The sequence below is a fragment of the Botrytis fragariae genome (assembly GCF_013461495.1).
Source record: "Botrytis fragariae strain BVB16 chromosome Unknown tig00000000, whole genome shotgun sequence".
NCBI classification, from domain to species: domain Eukaryota; kingdom Fungi; phylum Ascomycota; class Leotiomycetes; order Helotiales; family Sclerotiniaceae; genus Botrytis; species Botrytis fragariae.
The window spans coordinates 1,197,323-1,222,680 of record NW_023500986.1 but is presented as its reverse complement, the minus strand read 5'-3'; the positions used below and the strand labels follow the sequence as shown (position 1 = coordinate 1,222,680).

At 43.9% G+C, this 25,358-nt stretch overlaps 6 protein-coding genes across 6 annotated transcripts; 2 read left to right on the top strand and 4 right to left on the bottom strand.

Annotated features, from left to right (window-relative positions):
• Nucleotides 1-865: 865 nt before the first annotated feature.
• Nucleotides 866-1,735, bottom strand: Bfra_006590 (uncharacterized protein; the record flags this gene model as incomplete). The annotated part of the gene is made up of 1 exon (XM_037336959.1): nucleotides 866-1,735. The coding sequence occupies one exon, from the start codon at nucleotides 1,733-1,735 to the stop codon at nucleotides 866-868; it is 870 nt and encodes a 289-aa protein (XP_037198325.1).
• An 896-nt stretch (nucleotides 1,736-2,631) lies between these two features.
• On the bottom strand, nucleotides 2,632-5,100 carry Bfra_006589 (uncharacterized protein; the record flags this gene model as incomplete). Its single annotated transcript, XM_037336958.1, has 1 exon — nucleotides 2,632-5,100. One exon carries the CDS (start codon nucleotides 5,098-5,100, stop codon nucleotides 2,632-2,634), a length of 2,469 nt encoding a protein of 822 aa, XP_037198324.1.
• Nucleotides 5,101-6,713: 1,613 nt separating this feature from the next.
• On the bottom strand, nucleotides 6,714-8,465 carry Bfra_006588 (putative capsule polysaccharide synthase protein; the record flags this gene model as incomplete). The annotated part of the gene is made up of 1 exon (XM_037336957.1): nucleotides 6,714-8,465. The coding sequence occupies one exon, from the start codon at nucleotides 8,463-8,465 to the stop codon at nucleotides 6,714-6,716; it is 1,752 nt and encodes a 583-aa protein (XP_037198323.1).
• A 1,507-nt stretch (nucleotides 8,466-9,972) lies between these two features.
• Bfra_006587 (putative f-box domain-containing protein) lies at nucleotides 9,973-11,333 on the top strand (the record flags this gene model as incomplete). The annotated part of the gene is made up of 3 exons (XM_037336956.1): nucleotides 9,973-10,406; nucleotides 10,459-11,241; nucleotides 11,303-11,333. 3 exons carry the CDS (start codon nucleotides 9,973-9,975, stop codon nucleotides 11,331-11,333), a joined length of 1,248 nt encoding a protein of 415 aa, XP_037198322.1.
• Nucleotides 11,334-12,054: 721 nt separating this feature from the next.
• Nucleotides 12,055-19,369, bottom strand: Bfra_006586 (putative myosin type ii heavy chain protein; the record flags this gene model as incomplete). The annotated part of the gene is made up of 3 exons (XM_037336955.1): nucleotides 12,055-12,510; nucleotides 12,561-18,863; nucleotides 18,917-19,369. 3 exons carry the CDS (start codon nucleotides 19,367-19,369, stop codon nucleotides 12,055-12,057), a joined length of 7,212 nt encoding a protein of 2,403 aa, XP_037198321.1.
• Nucleotides 19,370-20,343: 974 nt separating this feature from the next.
• Nucleotides 20,344-24,350, top strand: Bfra_006585 (uncharacterized protein; the record flags this gene model as incomplete). The annotated part of the gene is made up of 4 exons (XM_037336954.1): nucleotides 20,344-20,959; nucleotides 21,010-23,759; nucleotides 23,812-24,055; nucleotides 24,139-24,350. 4 exons carry the CDS (start codon nucleotides 20,344-20,346, stop codon nucleotides 24,348-24,350), a joined length of 3,822 nt encoding a protein of 1,273 aa, XP_037198320.1.
• Nucleotides 24,351-25,358: the final 1,008 nt, after the last annotated feature.

Below are 25,358 nucleotides of genomic sequence, written 5' to 3'. Positions count from 1 at the left end.
AAGTTTTGTGATACCCATTGGTGGTTGTTTCACAAGGATAGCTTACAGATATGGCGTTGTCCAATCAGCAATACTGTAAAAATAATATTGAGCAGATTATTAACGGTTTTTCTTTTCAATTATCTAGATACTATGCATTCTTTTGGTGACTGCAAGTGACTATCCATATCCATCTATAATCTGACCTTCACTTCTAAAGCATGGGATACTTAATTGTCAAACTCTAAATTTTAAAATCACACAATTTTCTCTTGGGTGCTATGTCTTCAATCATGTTTTTGGTGATGAAGTAGTGAATGTCGATGGTACAATGTGGTGTTCTGAAGGTCGGGGTTGGGATAGAGACAGGGACGAGTATTAGACCAAAAGCTGCATTGCACATAATGAACTCTGATTTTTAGCGCTTATCTAGAGAGGTGCTTCAGCTACAAATGTTTCCATAATTTCTGGGTATCCTCGGGGTGGTTGTGGGGTGTCTTTAGCTACAATTTGGCATGCTGGTAATGATTTTCATCTTTTTGTTTTCGCTTCAAGTCTTACTGGGAAGTTGGGTCTTCGGTTTGAACACTTTGTTTGAGATCATAATCATTGAGGCTGGTTTTATGCAGGTCAAGTACCTGGACTGGTGTTGATGGATATTTGGATGGTGATAATTATCATTATTGTTATTATTAAATATTAACTATTAACCATTAATGCTTATAGCTATTCAGTTATATACGCCGGTGTTATACATTAATGTATATTCGATATAGATTTTCCCTTGGTATCTGTAGAATTATATCGAAATTTCTTCTATCCTATTATCTGTTCATGAACAAACCTGACATTATTTCTTGACTATGGCATAGCGATATCCATCCATCTACTCTTCTGATATCCCTCTCCAGTGAAATTGTTTGAAAGAAATCTCCGGTGGATTCCGACCAATATTCTCAGACTCTTTCTCGAGCCAGGAAAACCACCACATTAGTAGAATATTCCTAGCGAAAGCACTGGGCTCATCAGAATCCACAAGCACACGATTCCCACTGGACATTTCTTTTATAGAAACGTAATGCGGAACTACTACGTATATGTGCTCCAGATTTCGTAGTTGACCGATAAACAGAGATGAGTGTTTAGGGGGGTCTAGCGAAAAGTGGCCCTTGTAAAGAATCAGTAACTCTTGGAGATTCTCGACACTTATCGCTAAACGTTTGACGCTTCCGGAAGGATATATATTGATGTTCTGGTAATTCTCCAATCCTTGTTCAGAGAACCACAGGATATCTTTTTCTGGACGGAAGTAGAATTGGTCCAGGATGAGTTGATCTCGAGCATGCCATCCGCATCCACGGGTTATAGTAAGGTATTTGAACTCTTCTTCTTGCATCTTCTGCCTTCCGCCAACTTGGAGGAAGGCGTCAATTTGATCGCTGGGTCGTCTGGTAGTTGGCGAATGTAATCTGGTCTGAATGTCGATTGATATGATACGTGGTTCGCTTTTAAGCGCAGCCTGGTACATGATCTCGCATCTGGTTTCTTGAGGAAGACGATCGTATAGTGGAAATTCTGGTATGGGATGCTCCCGTGGGAGTTCTCTTGAAGAGTCTGAAATGTTCACATTGGATAATCGTATGTTTAAAGAATCGACTGTTCTTAATTGAGTTTCCGAAGCTTCGGTGGTGGGTATTGGAGGTGCTGGGGGATTGAAGCTCACGTTCTCGAGATCAAAGTACGATGATTGAGACATGTGTGCTAGCGGGATGTGCTTGGCTCCAGAAGTATGAGATGTGTAGAGTATGAGAGTGACTATGTTGCTTTTGACTATCGGATGGTTGTTCTCAAGTCTGTAGTGTCTGGCTCGAGGTTAAGAGTGTGCAAATTGTTTTTTTATGGAGTGAAAAATGTTTGGAATGAAAGATTTTTGGAGTGAAAGATTTTGTAGCGAAGAATGACAGCTATAGACTTTTAAGTAGCATTAAACTAACGGTTTATTAGCAGAGGAAAAATGATTTGTATCTAGCTTACATGCTAAGAACTAATTTTAAGGAAAATCCCTTGAATTTTGACACATGACTTGCCAAGTAAGGTCGTATATGTCTAGAGAAAGGGGCTAAAATGATTCGTCTTGTGCACTAGATATCTTTTTGGAAAGAAATATTGGGACCATCATCGTTCAACGATTATAACTGAGCAGTTCAGAAGGAAATTATCTTCCATTAGAGGAAGAACTTATACATGGCGAGTCCGTAATTTCATCCTAGATTCATCCTAAGGAAAAATGTTATTCCTGGAATGGTAATGCCCAGTAGATCCTGAGTGAACTAATCTTCCTCTAAAAGAGGGACTAAAATGGTGTCCATGTGACCTTCACCTCAACTCAGATGAAATCCACCTCACTTCACCCAAACATCGATAATCGATCACCGAAGTCCATTGGTACGCAAACATTTTTGATATTGGTCATCTGATTTGAAATACTCTCCAAATTCTATCGTTCTATCTCTGAACATGTCTATTCTTGCCTTGCTATGTAACTATCATATGACAGAATTCACGACCATTAACGCAGACCCTTACATATACTCCATTGTTAACAATCCATCCTCCCGATATGTAGACCCCTTTAGTAGTCCAAACACATGCTTAGGCTAGAGAAAATAATTCAATATCCCAACCAAATGCTCGATTAAGGCGTCGTCCAAAAAACCTGGCCGTCCTGAGACTAAGCTTCCCAGGGTGAGGTTGATGAAACTGAATACTTCTCTTCAATTTATCAGCATGTTGCTCTTGAGGTGTAAAATGCCAGATGCTGCCATACAATGCTTCTGAATTCAACCCGCCCGCGGCCATTGCTTGAAGAAAGTCTTGCCAAGAAATTTCTCCGGGTGGATCTTTCTCTGAAGGTGTGTAGAACAATGCTGTAAAAACACGGTATGTCTTCTTGTTTACTTTGATGACTTCTCGCGGTGCTTGAGCTTCTTCTGCCTCTGGTACCTCTTCAGTTAAAGGCGCAGATTCCCGAGATGGCCCCGCTTTCCTGGACTTCGATTTGGCCTTTGCTTTGATTATTTGATTGCCCGGCTCTGGAGACTGGGTGCTCTTTTCTTCTTCGATTCGTACGTGCTCGAAAGAACTGATCAGCTCGTCATCAATTGCAGTGCGTTGTTCGAGAGGCGGCTTGGCCTTGGGAGCCACTTCAACCCATCTTGGCGTTCGAATCAACCTTCTTTCGCTCGAGATAAGATCTTGAAGGGCTATACTTAGTGTGGTCTCTCTGGAAGCATCAAAGTAAGCTTGATTAAGGTGATCCCAGACCTTATCGAGCAAGTTCTCAGCTTGTCGCATTCTGTGATTATTCGCCGCATTTCGTCGTCTCTCTGCAGGGTAGTGAAAGCAGTGGGGCGATTCAATGAGCTTTGTAAGCTCGTCCACGGCTTGGTTCTCCAAATTTTCAAATACATCCAACGTGCGTTTCCATTTAGACTCCGTAATGGCTTTTATGGTGCCATCATCGGCCTTAAGTCTTTGGTTTACCGATGATGCCCAAGGTTGATAGAGATATAAATCCCGACTGATCGAAGCAACAATGCCAATGTCCGATAAGATTGACCCCCCCAAGGTTGTAATGCGGTCTTTTTCAGCTGGGTTTGCAAGTAGATAACGCTCGAGCTCATCAACCAGATCCGGCAGCGAGCAATAGAGAATAGCCTCGTTTTGAGACAACTCATATAGTATGAAGAAGAGTTTATCCCGCGCTCCGGCTTTCACGTTTCCTCGTATTTTATCAGTATAATCAAGCAGGATATCTGTGACTATGCTGTCTTGGAAGACTTTTGAGAATATAATCTCTGGCCTTAAGTGATCCATTCTCAAATATTCACTAGCCCGATCTAGATTGTCCCAAAAGCACACGAATGCTTTTTCATACTCAGATGGAAGCTGCCTGTCAGAAGCTATCTCTGTCGAATACTTTCTTTCAAGATTTCGCCAGTGCCGAAAATCATCCCGCAGATTGTTCCAAAGGAGCAAGGATACACATGCGTATTCAAGGATATTGACTACTTCAAATCCTCTCGAATCTTCTTCGCTGGTATAACAATAGCGTTCGCCTCGAGCTTCAAGCATTTCAGCAAAATAGCTAGGATCTTCTCTTAGAGACCATAGGTGATCTTCTGCTGCGGCGCGTCTCGCTTCAAGGAGGTCTTCGATTCTTTGAAAGTCGATCTGACTAGGTGGTCTATAAGGGGACTCGGTTGCAGAAAAGACAGTACTCAGACGCTGAGAGGAAGAGGGAGAGATAATTTCTGGTTCAGGGACGATATTGAACTCATGATTGTCGTCCAGAAGCGCTGGAATGTCATGAAGTATTGCTGAGCAACACTTTACAAGGAATTGATACATGAAAACCTGTGCTCTCAACACCACCATTGCTTTTCCTGGAGAGAACCCTAGGCCAGATGCATAAGCCTCATCTGATTGTTCCTTTAACTCGAGGAACTCCATGTATTTTCCCGAATCTGGACTTTTGAAGACGACAGCGCGTTTCCATGGCGTCAGACCATCATAGATCTTGGGCTCTGGAATCTCCCACATATTTAACCCGAAGTGCATAGCGTAGAGATCAACATGTACAAATAGATGCGGGGAATATCGGCCTCTCGAGTTCAAAAAGAGAGGCAAGAACATGCCTTGTGTGAGGTCCTCCAAATTAATATATGGTGTCTCCATAGATCTCTGATACTCATCCAACTTTGGGGGTGCTCCAAACCAACGAGCTCGCATATTATCAAAGTCTGACGCATGCTGCTTTGGGATTTCTGGATACACTTCCTGCAGAAGTTGAGCACGTTTAACCTTAGATTTCTTGGACCAGCGCTTTCGTATGACTGGCTCGTATGCACCCAAGATGTTTTGCAAGAGATCCCAATTCTTTGCGAGTCCTTCTGCCTTTAGGATAGCCGTAGCAATCTCATCTTCTTTTAACGTTATGGGCCGTTGCAAGTCAATGTTGGCGAACATTCTCGACATTCTTATGGCGTATGGCTCTTCATCGGGGTCCACCATGGGGTTACCATGCCTCATGCTGTAACCTACAGGCTTGTAGATCTCCATCGTGGTTTCGAATTATATTCGTTATTTGGAATGAGGAGTTGGATATGGGAATCCGAATCCGTTTCGGTTTAAGTGGACTTGGAGTTGACGCGTGCTTGGCAATCAGCTAGTCAGGACTCGACTAGCGATTAGAAAAAGGAAGTGACTGTGCTTTTGAGAATGTGTTAGATTACTATCATTGAAAAGGGGAGTTGGGTTCTGTAAAAACCTTGAATGTCGTCTGATTTCGGCAGGACTGAGCTTGGTATCCAAGTCTGAATTCAATGATATGCATGCGCTTGGGAATTGACGGATACCCAGTAAGGCAGTAAGTGATAGGTGGTTATTGAAGTCTGGAGACAACAGGAAATGTAACATAAAGTAAGACACTGTAAGAAATGGGGAAAAAATTGACCCGTAAAAACAAATTTGTTCAAAGTAAAATGAGAACCTCAAGTAATCTTACCAGCTTGTACGCTAGAGTCTGCAAATATAATCTTGGAATTCGATAAACAAAAAGCCCTGTATTGATCCTTTCTCGGCTGAGTCATTTCGGACTCGGCTAGTCTCGGAAGTTAGATAAATTATCTTATAGTGAAAATAGTTTCTCAAGTGAATCATTACACAAGCAGTGAAATTCCTTAACCACAGAAAAAAAACTTGATTGTGAGCATGATGTTTGATGATTTGGTCATGAAGGGGTAATTCTGAATGGTTCTTCCGGGATGGTTATATATGAATGAAAATGAGTAGGAAATATGATACAAGGAAAGAAGGAGAGTATGCAATTTAGGGAACTTGATATGACTTTCTTTTGTATAACTTGATTGGTTTGGAGAACGTAAATAAATTCTTCTAGATGGGAGGGTTTGGTGTGCCTTTGCGCTTTTTGAAAGTTACTATAGAGTGAGTATCTTTTAGCTAGGATTTTCAGGTGCAGTATATGTATATAGAGCTTTTTGGGAGAAATTCATGTTTGTTCACTCCTTAAGTGTGATCATAGATGATTGTAATGATGCATTGAGAGGAAAATGGATAATGAGTTAGTGGAAATGAAGTCTATTTATAATTAGAGCGTGACCTGTTTGTCTAATGCTACTGAGTCAAATATAATGTTCTGTAAAGCTCATATTGTAATGGATCACTGTGCAAACCTGAAAAACATCACTATAATTATCTTACCTTGAGAGTCGTGGAAGGCAGTTATACAAACAAGCAAAAAGCAAGCAGTTGTCCTTGATGACTCCCACTGAACAAACTAATTTCATAACTCTCTTTACTTTTGAGACTATCTAGTTTTTGAATGGTAGAACTTTGAAAGAACTCCCTAGGTATAGACATATCATCTATGTTTTAGTAAAGAAAGGGTTTTTGGTCATGAAAATCCTCTTACCACACCGGTAACTCCAACTCCAACTCAAATCACAACCCACACTCCCAAGCAATATCCATCCGCCCAAGCAACCGCGACTACAGCTTCAAAAGCCCATGCTCCTTGATCCAATAAAAAGATTGCAAAATAACTTCTGTTCACCCCCACCCAACACCCCATATCGCATTCGCACCAGATTATACTCTTATGGAAATCTTACAGCACCAGCTGCTGGTACAAGCCCCGTTAAGTCTCTTCAGCCTCAGCCGATATCACGACAAGTCAGTAGCGCATTCAACCTAATGATCCCATGAAAGTAGCCGAAAAGGATTTCTGCTGGTACAGCCCACCACATTTCATGCTTATTACGCATGTAATAATTCCACGGCTTAATCATACGACTCAGAAGCAATGCCCAAAAAAGATATGCACCAGCATGATTGTTCTCGGTATAATATTCGGATTTGAGGAGTGTGAAGAACAAGAGAGAATCATAGATAATAGAGATGTTCAGCAGTCCGGAGACAAACATTGAGTAGCTAGTCCAGGGACAAAACTTCCAACATGTTCCATCAACGAGGATGGTTTTGAAATGAAAACGCCAGATTGATCGGGACCAGCGGAGAAGTTGTTGGTAGAATTTGGGCCAGCCGCCTGATGTATCTAGAGTTGTTTCAATGAGAGCTTCTGGTCTGTTGTGAAATACAGTTTTGTAGCCATGATTGATCATGTATCTGGTGTTGAAATTATCATCATCGCAATTGACTGGACCGGCTCCCAGGAAAGTTTCGGAAAGAAATTTAGTTCTGTAATCGACTGTTTGCACGACATCTGTTCGGAGTAAACATGTTCTTCCGGAGACAACCCATAGGCCACCGTCAATGTTGTAGGTTGAAGTGAGCTCATAATTGTGGCGCTCAAGGTATATACAGGCGAAAAAATTGCGGAGAGAATCAGACCGATTGTCTCCAGGCTCACGGATGACACGTTTGCAGGTTCCGACAATACCTACAGCTGGGTCTTCGAATTCTGCGAGGACACTTTGGAGAAAAGTAGGAGGCCAGAAGACATGATCATCGACATAGGCAATGAGCCCGGTTCTAACTTGAAGGGAAGCTTGGACGCATTGGACACGTTTGCTTGGTTGGTGAACAGCAATTACTTCGATCTTTCGGCCTGGAAGTTGTTTTTTCCTCATAATTCTTTCGACGACTCTGCGGGCTTGTATGAGTTTTTCGGTTCCGACTGTCGAGATTATGATTTTGGCTGGGTGATTTTCGAGGACCAAATCGATAGTTCTGACAAACTCGTCTGCAAATTCACCAACGGTTGTTATGATTACCGTAACATCACATGGTACAACAGAGGGGTGGAGCGGCGGAAGTTTGTAGCTAGAGAGAAAGTTGTAGGAAAATAAATGGACGACTACCTTCAAGAACTTGAAGACAAAAAGAAAGACGAAAGCTGCTGACCAGGGGCTGGCTACGAAGAATTCGTGGAGAGTAGCAAAGAGTTCGCGCGAGGCTTCGGAGCTGCTCGACAGCAGCAGTACTGCAGAATAAATAGGAGCCCAGCAGAGAAAATTATGGAGCGCTTCCACACCACGCCCCAGTTTGGTATTTGGCAGAGAGACTAATATAAAGAAAAGTCCTCCAATAATTGTGGTGGCACTAAAGCTTGCGAGTGTTGGATTAAGTGCGAGACCAAGAAGTTTTTGAATAACTCCAGGAATCGATAATAAAATCTGACCAGGTACAACTATGAAGGAAGCGATTGACTGGGGTATCGAATATGCGAGGAAAGGAAGCGAGGAGACCATGAGAAATGGTGTCCTGAAGAAGAAGACAATAGCCCTCAATAGATTCCACAAGATAGATCTTTCTGAGCTATGACCCAATTCCTGGTCAATAGCTTGAAGGCCTGTTCCTAGTTCCTCATTTTCTTGAGCTTCTGTGATAGTATCAAAAATTGTTGCAGCCCCATCTCTCATCTCTTCCAGAATAGGGTTTGACATTGTAAATGATATATCAAACGTCTAATTTGTAGTTGGCGGCTTGTATCAATAAAGTCAAGCTTCTAAATTTTTCAACTATAAATGAATTTCCAACAGATGGTTGTAAAGCTGGCAGATTGCTGCAAGTCTCTGAGGAAAATGCAAGTTGAGTATAGGATTCTCGAGAGACCCCAGGAAAGAAGAAAGGAACAAGGTCGAACATCCCGCACATTCAAAACTCCTTGTGAGAGCCATGGCATCAAGCCAGGTGAATACAGAGCTCAACAAAAGACTCGAATGAATTTTCGGTGCCCCACTAGGATGTAGAAATTTATCCTTGAGTCTCTTGTGAGATTTCTTTATTGAGATCAGAACTTCAGATGAAAGCGTAACTAGCCTTTCATATGAGATTAGCGTAGTGTCTTGTTCTTTGTAATTGCATTTCCCCCACAAACTGTTGAGACACGGCACATTCAGCCTTATCAATTGCATATGTGCACGAACAGTAGATTCAGGAAGATTTTTCTTCTCTTCCCGATGAGTAAGCAAATGCGAAAATGGTCTGACCCCCAATTGACATAATATCAAGTCGAATGATCGAGATTATAGAAGATGGGCCAGGTAGTAACAACAACAAAGACTGTAACAATTCCTAAGGAACAAAGACAAACATCGTGAGCCATATTTTCAGACAGGAAAACTGTGGCAGTGATAATCAATACCAGAAACACTCGTCCGATACCAGAACTATAAGGTGGGCAGTGCCATTTGAGATTAGCAACATGATGCATCTATATGTATCAAGGGTTGATGTAATGGTTCTGGGCCTATGAGCATGACTGGAGTTGAACAGGAAATGTAATAAAGCGAAGATTAGCTGTCTTTCCATTCCCTTATGTATAGAAATCTTGAAGGAGGTTGAGATATGGTTGGTACTAGTCTGTATTAGTGTGATCTAAGCCCCGCATTTTGAGCACAGACGGGTAATTAAATCTCCGAACTGCTAACCTGTTGTGCACGGTCCATGTGCAGACCTTCCCTCGGCTCCCTCCTCCTTGTTTTAGGCACCACAGTCAATCTACAAACTCTTCTACAGCACATTATCTAAGTCAACAAGTCTTGTTCATTTCCACATACACACCATAACATTAAGAACAGATAAGCGCTTTTGGAATCTTGTTCACCTGTTCATCTTAATTGATCTACCAATCCTCTTCCTCAGTAGCCCGTTGGATCGGATACTCCTCTCTTAAGCTGGCCTTGATATACCGCCTTCATATTCCATCCAAAGACTTGGGTCTCAAGTATTTCATCCAAGAGTCTCTCATAAAACAGCAGCGTACGTTTGCCAGTTTGATATTCATGTAGCCCGAGAGTGTAGAGCTCCAAAACTCTGAGCACATAGCATATAGTGACATAAGCTACAACAAAATTATGCTACCATCGGAGAATCATACTCTTGGTAGTATGAATGTTCTTAAGGCAGTATAAACCCGAGAAATAGTCAGAGAACTAATATCATTACAGAATGCCTTGTACCTGCTGTTCCCGAGATCCAGCTCCATCCGGAGAAAAATATGAGCCGTTCATCTCAATTAAAGAATTAGGAGAAAAATGTCCGCTTGACAGCAAGACTACTCAGTCCTTTAAGTTCCCTATGGTTCGCCCCGAGAGTGCAATCAATATTAGCCTCCTTGTTAAAATGCCAATAGAGATCTTCCAGCGCACTCTCAAGTATCTTGACATTGAAACTCTGGTCAATATTCGCCGTTGCTCTCAATATTGCAGACTGGCAGTTGAAGCTACCCTGGAATGGCAAGAAATTTCCGAAAATGCTCCAGAGGCATTGCGCGCCATTTTAAGTACTGGAGTAGGATCCCATGTACTTCTGCTCCAGTTGCACCATGCCTTAACAAACCCTGAATGCGAATTCTGCGTAGAAGACTTTGAGCCCCCCACATAGTAAGTACCAAAGTATTTCCAATGGCACCGAGACGTGCTAATCAAGTCAAAGTTTGGATGATGAAAAAGTCATGGGTGCCTTTTTATCACTCTTTGATGGCAAGCGAGCTTGTGCTTATTGTCTCCGGAACGATGTCTCTCTTAGAACCATTCCATACATCGACTTTATCCGACTTCAGCGTCCCAACTCTGCAATTAAAATTTGGCCCGAGGTGCAAAATCCACCAAAGTTGCGAACGCTTCCAGGTACTTACGGCTACAATAGATACAAAAGTTCCCAACGCCTGCTTCTTGTCCCCCTGGGCAACGTCGAATACGTTGATGGGATGACAATGAGCCACAACGAAAGACAATTGTTGCTGCGCTCACAACATGAAGTCATCATCCCTAAGCATCCATTCGCCGATCGCCCGGTATTGGACAGACAGCTCGCTCCGCACAATGCCTACGTGGGATTCGAACGCGAGGATGAGATAGCCCGTCGTTACATGACTGCTATTCCCTTTTCTTACTTTGGGAAGACTCATACCCACCCCAACACTAAAAAGCGTGTGAATTTTCATGGTTGCATCGAATGTCATCTCCAAGAGAGATACCACGAGAGACAATTAGTGGCATCTTTCAATCAGGGTGATGCCGACGCGGTAGTCACAGCATGCGCGGAAAACTTATACAAACGACAGACGAGACAGTGGCTCAATGATGTAGATGCGGAGAAGATCCATGCGAGAGATTTTCACGAGCGAATCGAAGGAGAAGAACAAGAGTGGAGAAAGCGAAGACAGGTGCCACTCTTAGTTTTCTCCGAACCGGATAATTCAAAAGATTTCCGAATGTAGGAACCCCCTGAAACCTACCTACAAGGTATATATTACCAAATCTGACTGTATGAATAGGTATGACTATGACTATCCACTTTTACTTTAATGTAATCGCAGTATTGGGAGCGGATACTTTGGAGTATTGGGTATACTCGGACAACTTACAAAGGAGCTTCAAGAGTTGCGAATATACATTATCATCGCTTCTACAATCTCTTGGGGGCTAATTTTGGTTATGGATCAGGGACTAGGAAAGTGTCAAGGATTTTTCACAACATATTTTGAACTCGGTATGAATGGTACACAAACATGTATATCCCATTCATTTTCTTCACATACCCATCTTTTCCCCTCCCCTCCTCCATATAATCATATACTCCGCCACCTATTTCCCACACTTCAAAAGATGGAAGAAATTATTCATTCAACTCTACTTCCCCTCAGAGCTCTCTAAATCTCACATCGTCTCTTGATATTCCTTCTACAGATCACACCTATAGCTTAAACTTACATCTTCACGACCATAAAGCCTCTTTGAAAATTCTCAAGAAACCAAAAGTTCTATTCATAAACACGCACAAGTCTACATAGGTATTATTCCAGCCCATTCCATCCCATACATTCCGGGAAATAAAGATATTATACACCCCTAAAACGAAAAACATACAATTCATACACAAATCCGTGCTCCATTCCTTTCACTGTTCCCTTCCCTTCCTGCTTCACTACTCCTACTATTCCCATCACAAACGCCCGAGAATGAATTTCTACTTCATTCTGCGCGAAGATCTCCTACATCACATTATCCTCCACCGTACCATAGGAAATTACAAGAATCCCTTGCTCATGCTATCCTGCCTGCTCAAACTACTTTTTCGTTTAGGGATGTCAATCCCTGCATCTTCGGAGCCAAATTCGCTACTCGGTCTCCAAGTGCCACTCGCACTTATTCTCCCACCCGGACCTTTCTGCATTCTCAATGCCTTCCAGCCTTCCAATTCGCGCTCTAACCTCAGCGCCTTTTCTCTCTCTTCCCTTAGTTCACGTTCTGCTCTACGAGCTGAAAGTTGATTGGTTGAGTCGCTTGATTGAAGCTCGTCGATTGTCTTGAGAAGTTTTTCGACCTTATCTCTCGAGCGGGCAATATCTTCTTGAAGTTGCGTGTTGGCCTTTTCTTTGCGTTCAATTTGTTGTTGAAGATCTTTGACTGTGCGATCGACATTTCTGACGGAACGTTGTGACTTGTTGCGTTCGGACTCTTGCTCATCGAGTTGGGCTTCGAGCTATTTTATATGTTAGACTAGTGATAAGTTTATGGGAAGGAAATTCTCACCTCTTGGACACGACCGTGAAGGAACCTCACGTCTTGACTGGCACTTGAATAGCCTTTAGTTTCCAAATCCAGTAGTCGGACCTGAGTTTCTTTGAGTGATTTTTCTAACGCAGCCTTCTCCTTATTCAACTGTGCTGTCATTTCTCTCTCGGCAACAATGTCTTTCTGTATTTCTGATGCAAGTGCTTCAGATCGTCTCATCTTGCCAATGGCGGCAGCTGCAATATCCTCTTGTTGTGCTAGATTAGATTTGAGTTCCAAAATCTCACGATCCATTCCAGCAGCGTTTCGTAGCGCAGGGCTATCGCTTCGTGCAAGATCATCGAGACCAGCTTTAGCTTCCTCTAGACGAGCTTGTAAGCCGCGCTTCTCGCGCTGAAGAATGTCTCGTTCGGCAGCTGCATCGTCCACATCTGTTCTGAGACTCCGCACTTGTGCTAATAATGATACAATTTTGCCTTGGGCTTCATTGTGAGCGTTGACGGCTTCATCACGTGATGTATTGAGATCCGAAAGAGTGGCTTCGAGGCGAGCCTTTTCTTTAGACCATGTTGAACTGTTCATAACTTCATCGTCCCATTTCGTTCGAAGCTGATCCAATTCTTCGCGGAGTCTTGTATTCTCTGTTTGCTTGAATAGCTTCTCCTCGCGAGCAATGTCCAATTCATTCGTGAGAGTGGCAAACTCAGCTTGGTATTTCTTTCTAGTCTGTTCCATACTAGATTCTTTGTCTTCAATCTCCATGGCACGTTGGCTTCGGTAATCTTCAAGCTCATGCTGCAATCGCTTTCTTGCTTGTACTGCGGCATCAAGATCAGAGGAAAGATCCTCGAGCTTCTCTTCATAATGTTGGTTCTGTTTTTGAAGATCTTCGATGGCTTCGTCCATTTGCTTCCGTTCTGACATGATTTCGGCACATGTATCCTCCGCTTCTTTTGCTTGAGATCTGGCAAATTGTTCGGCCCTAGAAGCCTTCAACACTGCAATTTCAGCCTGTTCAAGTTTGCTAAAGTACTCGTCTGCTCTACTCTTATAGAGACCGAGACTAGAACTAACATCAGCCAATTTTGAGGATTCGGCGTCCAAACGGATCTGAAGATCAGCAAATTCTTGCAAAAGTTGATTTCGACTGGCGGCATCCTGATCCCTTTGCAAAGTCATTTCCTCAAGATCAGACTTAGCATCTCGGAGATCAACCTCCAAGACTGCTCGGGTGTGTTTCAGAATCTCAAAATTTTTCTTCGTATCATTGAGGTCTACTAATGCATCTTTGTGAGCATACATTAAAATTCGTCGGTTTTCTTCTTGATTATTAATGAGCTCAAAGAGCTCCTCATGAGATTTAGCTTGAATATCGCGGAATGACAATTCTCCGGTTTGAATACTCTGTTCAAGAGCGGAAACTTTCTTTGCAGAATCATCAAGCATTTCATGAAGTCGAGTGTTGGCTTGCTCAAGCTTGTGCACACGGCGTACTGACGGACTATCCTCAAAGATATCTCGCCCTGGAACAAAACGCTCAAGCTGGCTCTGCAGATGACGATTCTCCATTTGTGATAGCTGCAATTGATTTTGTAGTTCTTCCACGTCAGCTTTCAAGTCCATGCGATTGTTAAAACTTAACATATCGGCAGTACGATCGGAGCGTCCAGAATCTTGCCCAACGTCACCCGAGCTTGGAAAGCGGGGATTAGGTGGGGTCGTGCCTGACAGAGGTCTGCCATTGAGTTTGTTTCTGAGATGTGTTGGTGATGAATTTCGAGTTCCCTCATTACCATCAATTTCCTCAAGTTTAGGCCTACCAGGCGTGTGCCACTCAGAATGGTCACCGAACTCATCTTCATATCGTTTTCGCAGTTCAAGCACTTGTGCTTCGGCATTCGACCGACCAGCAGCTTGAACTCTGAGATTTTGCTGAAGTTCCTCAACTTTTTGAGTGAGTTGAGAAATAAGGTTTGGATTTTCAGATGTGCTCTTATCGAAACTACCATCGAATTGTGCGACCGGCGGTGCAGGCATTTCTGGGTCCACAATTTTCATCAGCTCAATGATGTCTTTATCTCGGGTATCAATCAAAGATTGGAGCTGTCGATTTTTAGATTGAGCCTGAGAGTGCAACTGTCGTTCATCCTCCAATTTGCGGTTTGCCTCTGCTAACTGAGTTGTCATAGTAGAAGAAGTCTTCTCAGCGTTTCTACTACTCATATGTTCACGTTCGACCTCACGCGTTAGATCTTCAAGATTAAGCTCCAGCTTTTCTTTTTGCTTTTGAACAGATGCCAGTTGAATTTGTACATCTCCCAGCTGTTTGTTGAGCTTCTTATTCTGCTCATCGACCTTTGCTTTCTCTCGCTGGGCTGCTATTAGTTGACCTCTCGATGATTCACTTGCTCTAGAGCTCGTGCGGGCAATCTCGAGACCTTTTTGTTGAAGCTTGTTGAGTAAAGCACGATTATCGTTTTCAGACGCATTTAATCGACTTCGGACTGTGTTCAGTTCGCGCTCAAGTCGCTCTTTTTCTTGATCGACCTTAAGACCGAAATCTCCAGACTCGATCATGATCTTATTAAGATCTTCCACTTGCTGATTTAGGCGGCTGCACTCAGTCTCAAAGTACTTTGCTCGATTTTGTTCCGCTTCAAGATCTTTCTTCAAACTAGCTTCACGCTCTCGGGCTAGGCGTGATGCATTGCGATCTCCAACTACTTCAGCTTGTATCCTAGCCTCTTCGGCTGCAATCTTCGCCTCTCTGAGCTTTCTGATTTCGTTTCGCGCTTCATTGCGTTCCTTTTCAGCAGAAACCCTATTCTCCATTGCTCTTCTGAGAGTGTCTTGTTGGACGTATAGCTCCTTTTCGATAATGATTTTAGCCTCATTGAGTTCTTGAAACTTCTCGCTAAGCTCTCGGAATTTATGCTCTGCGAGGAGTTGGACATCGTCTCGAGATTGTCGCTCTTTGCTAAGGTCTTTTTGCACTTCTGATAATTGCTGTTTCAAGGTCGAAATCTGTTCTTCTAGCCTCTTTCGATTTTGCTCAGCGTGAGCATCTTCTGTCAGTCTAGCATCGAGAAGTTTTTTCGCGTCGGCAGCTTCCTTTTGTAGATTGGCTTGCTGGGATTTCATGGCGAACATCTCAGCTTGTACTTCCCTTAACCTGTTGGCAATGTTTTCTTTCTCCGTCGAAAGTGATCGCTTCTGCTCGTCAAAACTTTTCTTCTCGGCCTCATATTTACGGTTGTCAGAACGAAGGATAGCCAACTCGCTTTCCTTGCGCCTGACGAGATCTTCGTACCCTGTCGATGTTGCAGATAAATCAGAAAGTTGCTTCTGTACTTTGCGATTTTCGCTGGCTAAGTTGCTTTCCCTTGACTTAGAAGCTTGAAGGTCTTTCGCCGCTGCAGCCAACTTGACTTCCGAATCTTGATCGTTTCTGATAAGCTTCGCCTCAAGGTCTTGAACCTTTCTCTCCTTGATGCTTAGTTGACTTTGGAGTAGCTGGACGTCCTGGGAAAGCTGCGCTTCTTGTGCGCTTCGGTCCGCTTGCTTCTTGGCGAGATCTTTCAATTGATTATCTAAATCAGCCAGCTGTTCAGCAAGGTCTCTCTTTTCGCTCTCCAGCTTAGCTATTATGTGACCTGCTTGCTCCAACTGAGATCGATATTCATCGGATTGATGTTCCGCTCGCTTTTTGGCCTCTAGCAAGTCATCCAGTTGATCCTCAAGCTTTTCCTGATCTTCAATAGCTCCAGCCAACTTATCGCTCAACTCTGTCTCACGGAGCTGCAGACGTTTGAATATCTCTTCCTTGTCCAGGGCTAACGCTCGTTCGCTTTCTAAGGTTTGTTGGATTTTTAACATCTCAGTATGGGTATTTCGTCGTTCCTCGTCTAGTCTTTGGCGTTCTGACGCCTCTTGGTCCATTTTCTCGTTTAGCTGCTTTATCATTTCATCTCTCTTCTTAACTTCTCCTGAGGTTCTCGTAGCTCCCAGCAACGGCTTCATCTTGACTAAAAGACGCCACCAAGGGTTCTCACAGAGGTCGATGTAAACTTGGAAATTTCGCTGTATGATCCGTGTTGCCTCCGCTCTATACAGTCGCTTGTTGGCAATTCGCCGTTGGGTAAAACCGCGCGCTAGAGATTGGAACCGTGTCATAATCTCACGTATCAAAGCATCACGTTGCTCTTCAAGCTCTGCCAACACACCGGCACGAAAGAACACTTTGGTGATTCCAACACGGAACAATGACTTGTCCAATTGAAGTTTATCTAACATCATGCTAGCTGCTGTCTGGCCATCAAGGTACCCTTTGGGAATGTTCCTGCACAAAACTTCATATCTTTGTCGGAACTCTGAAAAATGAAGTCTGTTTGGAAAGCCAGTGCGTGCAATTCTGATACCCTCTAAGACACCGTTGCAGCGCAGTTGGTCGAGCACAAGTGGTGCACTGAGTTGCTTAGGCTTTTTTTTGTGGTTGGGTATGATGCACCTCACAAAATGAGGATGTGTCGAATGCAGCTGGGCCATTAAGTAAGATAGCTGTTCTTTATGTCTTTGAGCGACGGTGCGGAAAAGGCCTTTTTTGACCCTGCTTCGAATGGCTCCCGAGTCATCGCCTGCTTCAGAGCAATCACTGAAGAGATTTGCAACATGTGCATCGCTGGATGCAGCCAACAATCTCGTAATGTTGTCATTCATTGGATCTTTATTTTTCTCCAACCATCCTTCGGTAGAATATTCAACTTCGGCGGCATAGTGAGTAAGCATGAATCCTTGCCCAAGTCTAGAGGCACGATACTTGGGAGTTTTGCGATCCCAAAGAGAATGAAGTTTTTCCGTAAACGACTTGTCCGTGGCTTTTGGCATCACACAGTCTTCATCAAGACACGAGAAAATACCAATGGGATTAGGCAACTCAATCAGATCAATCGTAGGCTGGAGATCATGACCAAAATCAATAAATTTCCACTCGATTTTTTCACGGGCGTATTCTTCTTGTTCAAGGACAAACATATGGTGGTTGAAAAATTGCTGGAGCTTCTCGTTCGTGTAGTTGATGCACAGTTGCTCAAAACTGTTTACCTCGAATATTTCGAATCCAGCAATATCAAGTACTCCGATGAAGTGAGAATCATCCAGACCCATACCAGTCCTATCCAATTGGCGATTGATTCGGGTTACAAGATCACCAAAACCCCTCTCGTAGATGCCCTTTGCCAAAGAGTCTATTGCGAGTAGAACTTGTTCGGGCGTCTGTACCTTCTCGACCCATTCCCTTCCGGCCTTTACTCGAGGGTGTAACAATCCTTTTAAAAATGGCTCGAGCGGAATTCCAAGTAGCTTACACACTTTGTCGGCCTGTGCACGTGCGTCTGGAGCTAATCTAGCTTGATCGGCCGATCTACTCTCCTTCACGACAGTTATATTGCCCAGGTGAAGAACAGCAGCGACTGTTCGTAAGATAGATATTTGGTCGTTCTCGGAGAAGCCCATAACATCAAATGCCTCGACCAAGGTGTTCCACTCATCTCTGTCAGAGACACCAACGATGGTATCATGCCCATCCCGCGTATAAGCGAAATCCTCTACGTCTAATTCTTCAATGAGGAATTCGTTTTTTAACGTGCGATCAGCCCCCTTCAAAAGCTGATAGAAAACGTGATAATTCCGCTCATGAGCATTCAACCTTACCACTCTTGATTTCTCAAGGAGATACCAGTCTATGAAAGCACCGGCAATACTGCCATTGCGTGTAAACTCGATCCTGATGAATTTTCCGAAGCGGGAGGAATTATGATTTCTGACTGTTTGCGCATTCCCGAAGGCTTCTAGAATTGGATTTGCCCGAAGAATCTGCTGCGAGAGGGTTGAATGCTGTACCTTATTTTTGACAGGTGATTCCGAGTTTGCAACTGCCGCCAGGTATTGAATGACTTTTTTGGTATTTTCCGTTTTTCCGGCTCCAGACTCTCCAGTTACAAGAATACTTTGGTTTTCTCCTTCTTCAACTAAATTCCTAAAAGCCTCATCTGCCATTGCAAATATGTGTGGTATGCTTTCTTCCCGACCTCGTCCCTTGTATAAATTGATGTACTCATTCGTGTATATAGGTAATGAGCAATATGGATTAATGGTAACCAGGAACAAGCCTGAATAGGTGTAAATGAGATCAGCTTGGTATCTCATATGAAGATTATGGACAACTGATGCTTCATTGAGATGCGTAAGCTCTGCCATGTCATTTGCTTTGTCGAATTTCGCGGGGTTTACTTTGTCAACAGTTTCAGGATCGACCTCTCGTTGCTAAATCCACAGTCAGATATTATACCGGAAGAGAAAACACCTCATGAACTCACACTTCCATCGTCACATTGGACCAATATATGATGATTTTCCAATTCCTCCACTACCCACCCCTTAACGAATGCAGTTTGAGGATCTTTTAACCAAACATATCTTTTTCCGGAGAAATCATTTTCTCCCTCCATTGCCATCACAGTTTCTGCGCCGAGTCGCATCTCTTCCGAATTGATGAATGAAGGCGCAAATGTATTTGAAGAGGGAGCAGTCGACTTTGAATTGGAGCGAAATCTTAGTGAAACATTACTATTATTGGGGGCGACGATGTCTCCCAGCGAGGAGTAGGATTGGTGTCGATTGTGTGTTTGATGGCTTTGTGCCGGTGAAGAGAAAGGAGCAGACGCAAATATTGCACTTTTCGGCCTGCCTTTGGGAGCACCTGGTTCCGGGGATAAAGTCCCTGACCTAGCAAAAGGATTATTGCGCTTGGTCTGAAAATTGGATGCCATCGTGGAGTAGGCGTTGTTGGGTTTCAATTGATTGAAGCAAGGCTATGTTCCTTAAGAAAGTAAACAAAGTCCATCCATGGGAAGATTCTAAATTGTCGCAAAGCAAAAATAGGGGAGAAAAGTTCATGCAACCTCTTCAATCATTACATGTGAAATTAGTAAAGAGGGAAGCAAACAAAAAGATTCATTCTTCTGTTTCGCCTTTTTTTATCTCTTGGATTGGAATCGAGATTCTTGTCAACGTCAGTGTTTAAAGTCAATATTGACGACGCGAAGTAGCATTATTAAGTGGCGGTACAAAGTTTAATTTGGCTTTACTGGGTAGTTGAATGGTAGAGTTTCCCCTGGCAACGCCAGTTGATCCAGTGCCGCTTCAGTCGTAGAATCGTATCGATAAGAGAATTGATGGTTTATCGTAGGGCAGCCTTGCTGCGACCACCTCGTGACATTTCCTCTAGTGTGACACTGTCTTTGTCTAGTGACACTCGCTCACTCGCTCACTCACCAAGTGTCCAACGGGACTTACCGGCGCTAAGCAACTTTGAATCTTCGACTGGCGTTTGCTTTTGGTGCGATCGTACTAATAAGTTTCTTTTTCCCATTGCCATCTGCACCTCCACCTCCACTTCCACCTCCATCAAGCTTTCAGACAGATCCTACCCAGGTCTTCTTCACAACCAGGTTCATCAAAATCGAGTCAAAAAAAATAAGTGAAGAAAGTGATAGTCTCACTTGCATTTTTCATTGTTCAATTCTGACAATCCTTTCTTCTGGCTCGTCGCGACACCCTTTTCTCTGCGACTTCTGCATCTGTAATTACTTTCTCCCTTGATTTGATTGCGCTGCGCCAATGATACTCGACCGTTAAATTGAACGCGTCTTCGAGGTAATTTTGCAATATCAGTCAGAACTAATCACAGTTAAAGTTTTGGATTCTTTCAGTAAAGCTAGGTACTGCTTTGTACTTGCCGACAATGTCGGATTATCCATACTATGGCGCGGCCTATGGCAATCGCGACCAGTCGAACAACCCACCTTACCCAACCTATCCAAATCAGTCCGCATATTATCCACAAGATGATGGCCGATCAGGGCAGCATACGATGACTCAAGGATATGATAATACAATGGCGTATGGCTATAATCAACAACAACTTCCAAACTATAGCGCGCCCGCTATGCAGAATAATATACCCCCAGTTCCAGTGTTCCAGGGCTGGAACCAAGAAAACTCATCTATGCCCCAATACAATGCAGCGCCGCAAGGCATGCATTCTTATGCTGGGTACAATCATCAAAATTATGCTCAAAATTCGCAATACTATGCACCAGTGGCTGCTCCGCAGCCAACATATCATTCCCAAACACCCGCGTATGGTAACGTTGAAAATCGCGAAATGAGCGAAGGAGAGTATGATGATACTTCTGCCCACATGCGCTCAACAGCTCCGAATGCTTCAATTGGCGCACCGAGCTCGAGCCACTATCGCGGGAATGATGGGAATGGCTATCTCGATACTGCCCATCGCGCTGTCTATTCGACAGGCCAAGATCCTGCTCCTCAGCAGCCGCCGCCGACTCTTCGCAATGGTAAGCAATTCCAACCTCTCATAAATTCGTTTATTAACGTCTCCCTGCAGCAGCCGATTACTATAATCAACGTCAACCTTCGGCCTCGTACTCCCCTTTCGTAGCCCAAAGTGAGCCAATGTTTGACCAAATCAAAAATTCTCAGATTAAGGATACAGGCGCAGGTAAGGGGGCATTGAACACAAAGAGGGGCGGTGCACAGAAAAAATCAAAGCCTCAATCACCGGTAGGAGAGCCTAATAATACTGCATCCATATCTGGTCAGGAAAATATCCCCTCTTTCACAAAAGGTCAGGTATCAGAGACCGTTGGAAGCTCCCACCCTTCTCAAGCTGATGCACATAACGATGCCGTTACTTTCAAAACTGTCGCCGAAGCTCGTAAAAAAGCTGAAGGCGCCATCCTGAATCTTTGGTCGTATGATGTTCGATTCCCAGCCTATCTTGAAGAAGGTGTTGATGAAAAGCTTGTCGGAGAATTGTTTGATGGGCTTAGATTGTCGAAAACTGCAACGAAAACCATCAGTGCAGCTTCTGCCCAAAGTCCCTCCACCAGTGTTTCTTCTGCGCCTACCTCCGGCCTCCCTGCCACTAGTGGACATCCGAATGGTCAGATTTCCGCCCAAAACTCTACAGATAAATCTAAGCAAGCTATAACTAATGGAGCAGGCACTGCTCCTTCTGCAACTGCGCAGCCGAAGAGTGCAGCCGCCGTTGAGAAAGAAAAAACAATGCAGGCGAAAATGGACGCTCTCAGGAAATCGAGAGCTGAGCGAGCCCAGAAGAATGCGGCAAAGTCTGTCACAACTACCGCTACTAGTCTTCCAAGTCCAATTGCTCAAGTTAAACCAACTACAATTCCTGAAGTGCCTATGTTGGCTACAAATTCTACTTCCTCCGCTGGAAAAGTCGTTGAAAAAAACAAGGTTGGTACTACAGTTACAAGTGGCTCAACTTCAATTCCAGCTTTGACTGTCACAACACAATTTCCCCAACCGAACGCACCACCTCCAAATATTCAACAGACCTCTCAAAAGATTCCGGGTTTGTTCTTAGCTTCTGCCCCACCCGCCCCATCATCTGTCCCACAAACTATCATGCCAACCCCGGTTCTCAATGGGCAGCGCAAACGTCCAGTAGCTGCTGACTTTGACGGACCTTCGGCATCCACCATACCGCTCAAGCGACCATTTGGTCAAAGCCGTGTGGAACCAAAACCGTTTGTAATTTGTGTCAGCGAGGATGAAGACGAGTCTGATGAAGATGTCGAAATGGAATTGGAATCTCAGGCTGATGCAGATTCACCTGTTCAACCCCCTCGCAAGCTACCCGAACAAAAGGCATTGCCGACGGCATCTTCTTTTCTTCCACCAAAACCATTCACTCCACCTCCCATATTGTCGACGAGCACCCCACCAAATTTGCAAAGTTCTATTAAGCCACATCCTGAGGATCTTCGACGCAAGGAAAGCGAAATTGAGCAGTTGAAGAGAAAAATAGCTGAGGCTGAAATGAGGAAGGCAAATAAGAGAACCAGCAGCGGTGCACAAACTCCCATTAATAACGTCGCAGCAAGTACGACCAACATCAGCCTTGTAGCTATTAAACCGAATTCTTTAATCGAAACACAAAAGGCAACCAATATTTCTAAGGATAAAACAGAGTCTAATGCAGCTCAAGCTGCCGAGCTTCAACAAGCCGCTGACATTCGAAAAGAAGAGGCCGAACTCAAACGACTCCGACGTGAAAGAATTGCGAGCGCCATTCCCCGTGTGGACGCTGAAGCTTTACAAAACCAAGCGAGACTTGAGGAACTTCGTGCCGAAACCGCCAGAATCGAAGCGGCGGTGCAAAAGAACCTTCAGGACAAACGAAGGCTGGTTGAGGAAATGGAAAGACTAGGTCAGGAAACCGATCAACAATTGCAGGAGCAAAAAGAAAAGTTGGACAGTCTCACCCGTGAAGAGACAAAAGACGATCCAGGTAGGTGCAAAATTACAATTATCAGACTGCCCATAGTAGCAGATGCTCACAATCCCACAGCCGAACCTACTCTAGCTTCTGCTCAGCCAGACTGTGAGCCAGAACCACAAAGTCTCGCCGAATCCGAGCCAAAATCTGCATCAGTTCCTATGGAACTAGATGACCAAAGCGATGATGCTCGCGACGCAATGCAGCAACAACAACAGCCTGAGCAATCCCATACTACTGATTTCACCGCTGCCTGCCCAATTTCTATACCTCCGACCCAACTTGATAGTATCAGCGATATGGCACATGACACAATAGGAGACAATTCTTCTGAGGTCAAAGAAGCATCCGAAACCAACCAAGATCTTGAGGCTGCGCTTCAAGAAGCTGTGCGCGCGGACGCAGACTCTGCTGGTCCCAGTGAAGTCGAAATGGAAGACAGTGATGCGCCTCCTACGCAAGCTAACGACGCAACTGCCACACCCGATGAAGAGAAAGCAAGTTCCGATTATTCACCAGTCCTTGAGCGTTCTCAGCCACTTGCAACTTCATCAACCCCTAACATTCCTGATGTGGTAGATGCCTCGGAGATCGCTGATGTAGATTCGGATAACTATGAGCCCCCAGAGGCAACTCCTGCTGCTGATGAGACTTCGTCGGTGGCTTCATCTCCATTTAGCCCCGCTCCACCAGATTCAGTCATTGATGCAGCAGAAGATGGCGAATTGCCAGAGTTGTCAAACGGTAACTCGATCGATCTTGAAGTTATCTCTAATGGCGTAGAACAAAGTCTGCCGGCAGAAGATGGTAGTGTCCTTCAACTAACAGAAGTAAAAGTCTTCTCCATTCTTGGTGGCAATTCCCAGGCTGACCCAAGCCCAGAAACCCCTTTCTAGCGACCCTAATAGCTCAAGCTTTTTTACACCATATGAAAGCCCTTTAAGAGTGTTTCATGCATTTCGGTTTCATCCAGAATATAAGCAACAAATTACGGGTGGGCTGAAGTCTATCACTTATACTAACAAGATTGATGCGAAGAAAGAACTGTGTCGATACGAATTGATGGGAGGAATATGCAATGACAATACTTGCGATTTTCAGCATTTTAGAGAAATGGGACTGCCTGGTGCGTCGGTAGTTCCAGCCAGCATGCTCTGAGCTCACCCTTGAGTATCCCTTTCGTCCCTTTGCTAACTTTTGTTCCGACAGACGATGCCGTTCTTACGAAATTGGGATCCCCAGACGAGTTCGAAGGAGAACAACGAGATAGGTTTATTGAAGGTTTGAAATCAGTACTCTCGGGCCTGCGAGCAAGAAAAATTAAAGACTTTGATGCCATTGCCTCGGAGATTGTTGCACATCGTGCCAACTTCTTGGGCGATTCATCAAAGGTACTCAGCCTCGAAGGCACGACACTTTAAACGACTTACCTACAGCGGCTTGGACCCTGAACTTGTAATACTCTCAGCCCATTCTCCCCATCACATACTGTTGCCAGAGACCTGATCAGGCTTGGTATCGATGCTAAATAATCTTTCCTTTTTGGTGTGAAGGCCGAAGATGGCCTAATCTCACTCTGTTGGACCATTTATCTTCAAAATCTTCTTTTTTCAGACCTGAAATATCAATGGACAACGACTTTGCATGGATGGAGTTGCATGGAAAAGCTGGTGTTTTTGTGGCAAGTCTACGATACCCCGTCCGATGAAAAAAAAAGGAGACCTGGGGGAGTGCATCCAGTGGGTGCGACCAGTGTGTATTCTGGAATAAAATTCCTTTTGACACTGAATGATAAAAATCTGCGAAGTTTATCCTTTGAATTAGCTAGTTATTCATAGCATAATAATTGACTAATTTATTACTACTTTTCAATCAATCTGATTCCAATATGTTGTTGACTTCGGGATATCATGGCATCTATGAAGTTGCTTGCTCAGTCTGATTATTTGATCTCGACGGGATGGGATGTCTTATTGATTTTTTGTTAAAACACATGACCACGCGAAAGAAGCAAAATGCAATACCCCAGAAATTAGAAGAACCCCACCCACCATAATGATCATCGCACACAACTACTGAAAGCGGCAATTCCGACACCAAATAATCACGACATCTAAGCCAGAACTTCATCATTGCGCTAAGTACCAGTGAGCACCAACCTTTTTTTCCATGCAACTAAAATGGCAGGCCAAACTATGGAAATCAGCTTCCCGATATGATTATCTGGGCCATGGCTTTCGTCTCATTGGCTTCGAAAACGGAAAAACGATAAGGTTGAAGAGTTTCTAAGTGAACAGGGGATTGAGGATCATGATGTAACATGTAGCTATGAGTATCTTGCAGTGGCTCGAAGCTGAGTGATTGCGTGCTACATCATTTGGTATTATACATAGCGATCCTCTTGCAACTGGAACGGCTGTGATCCTAGG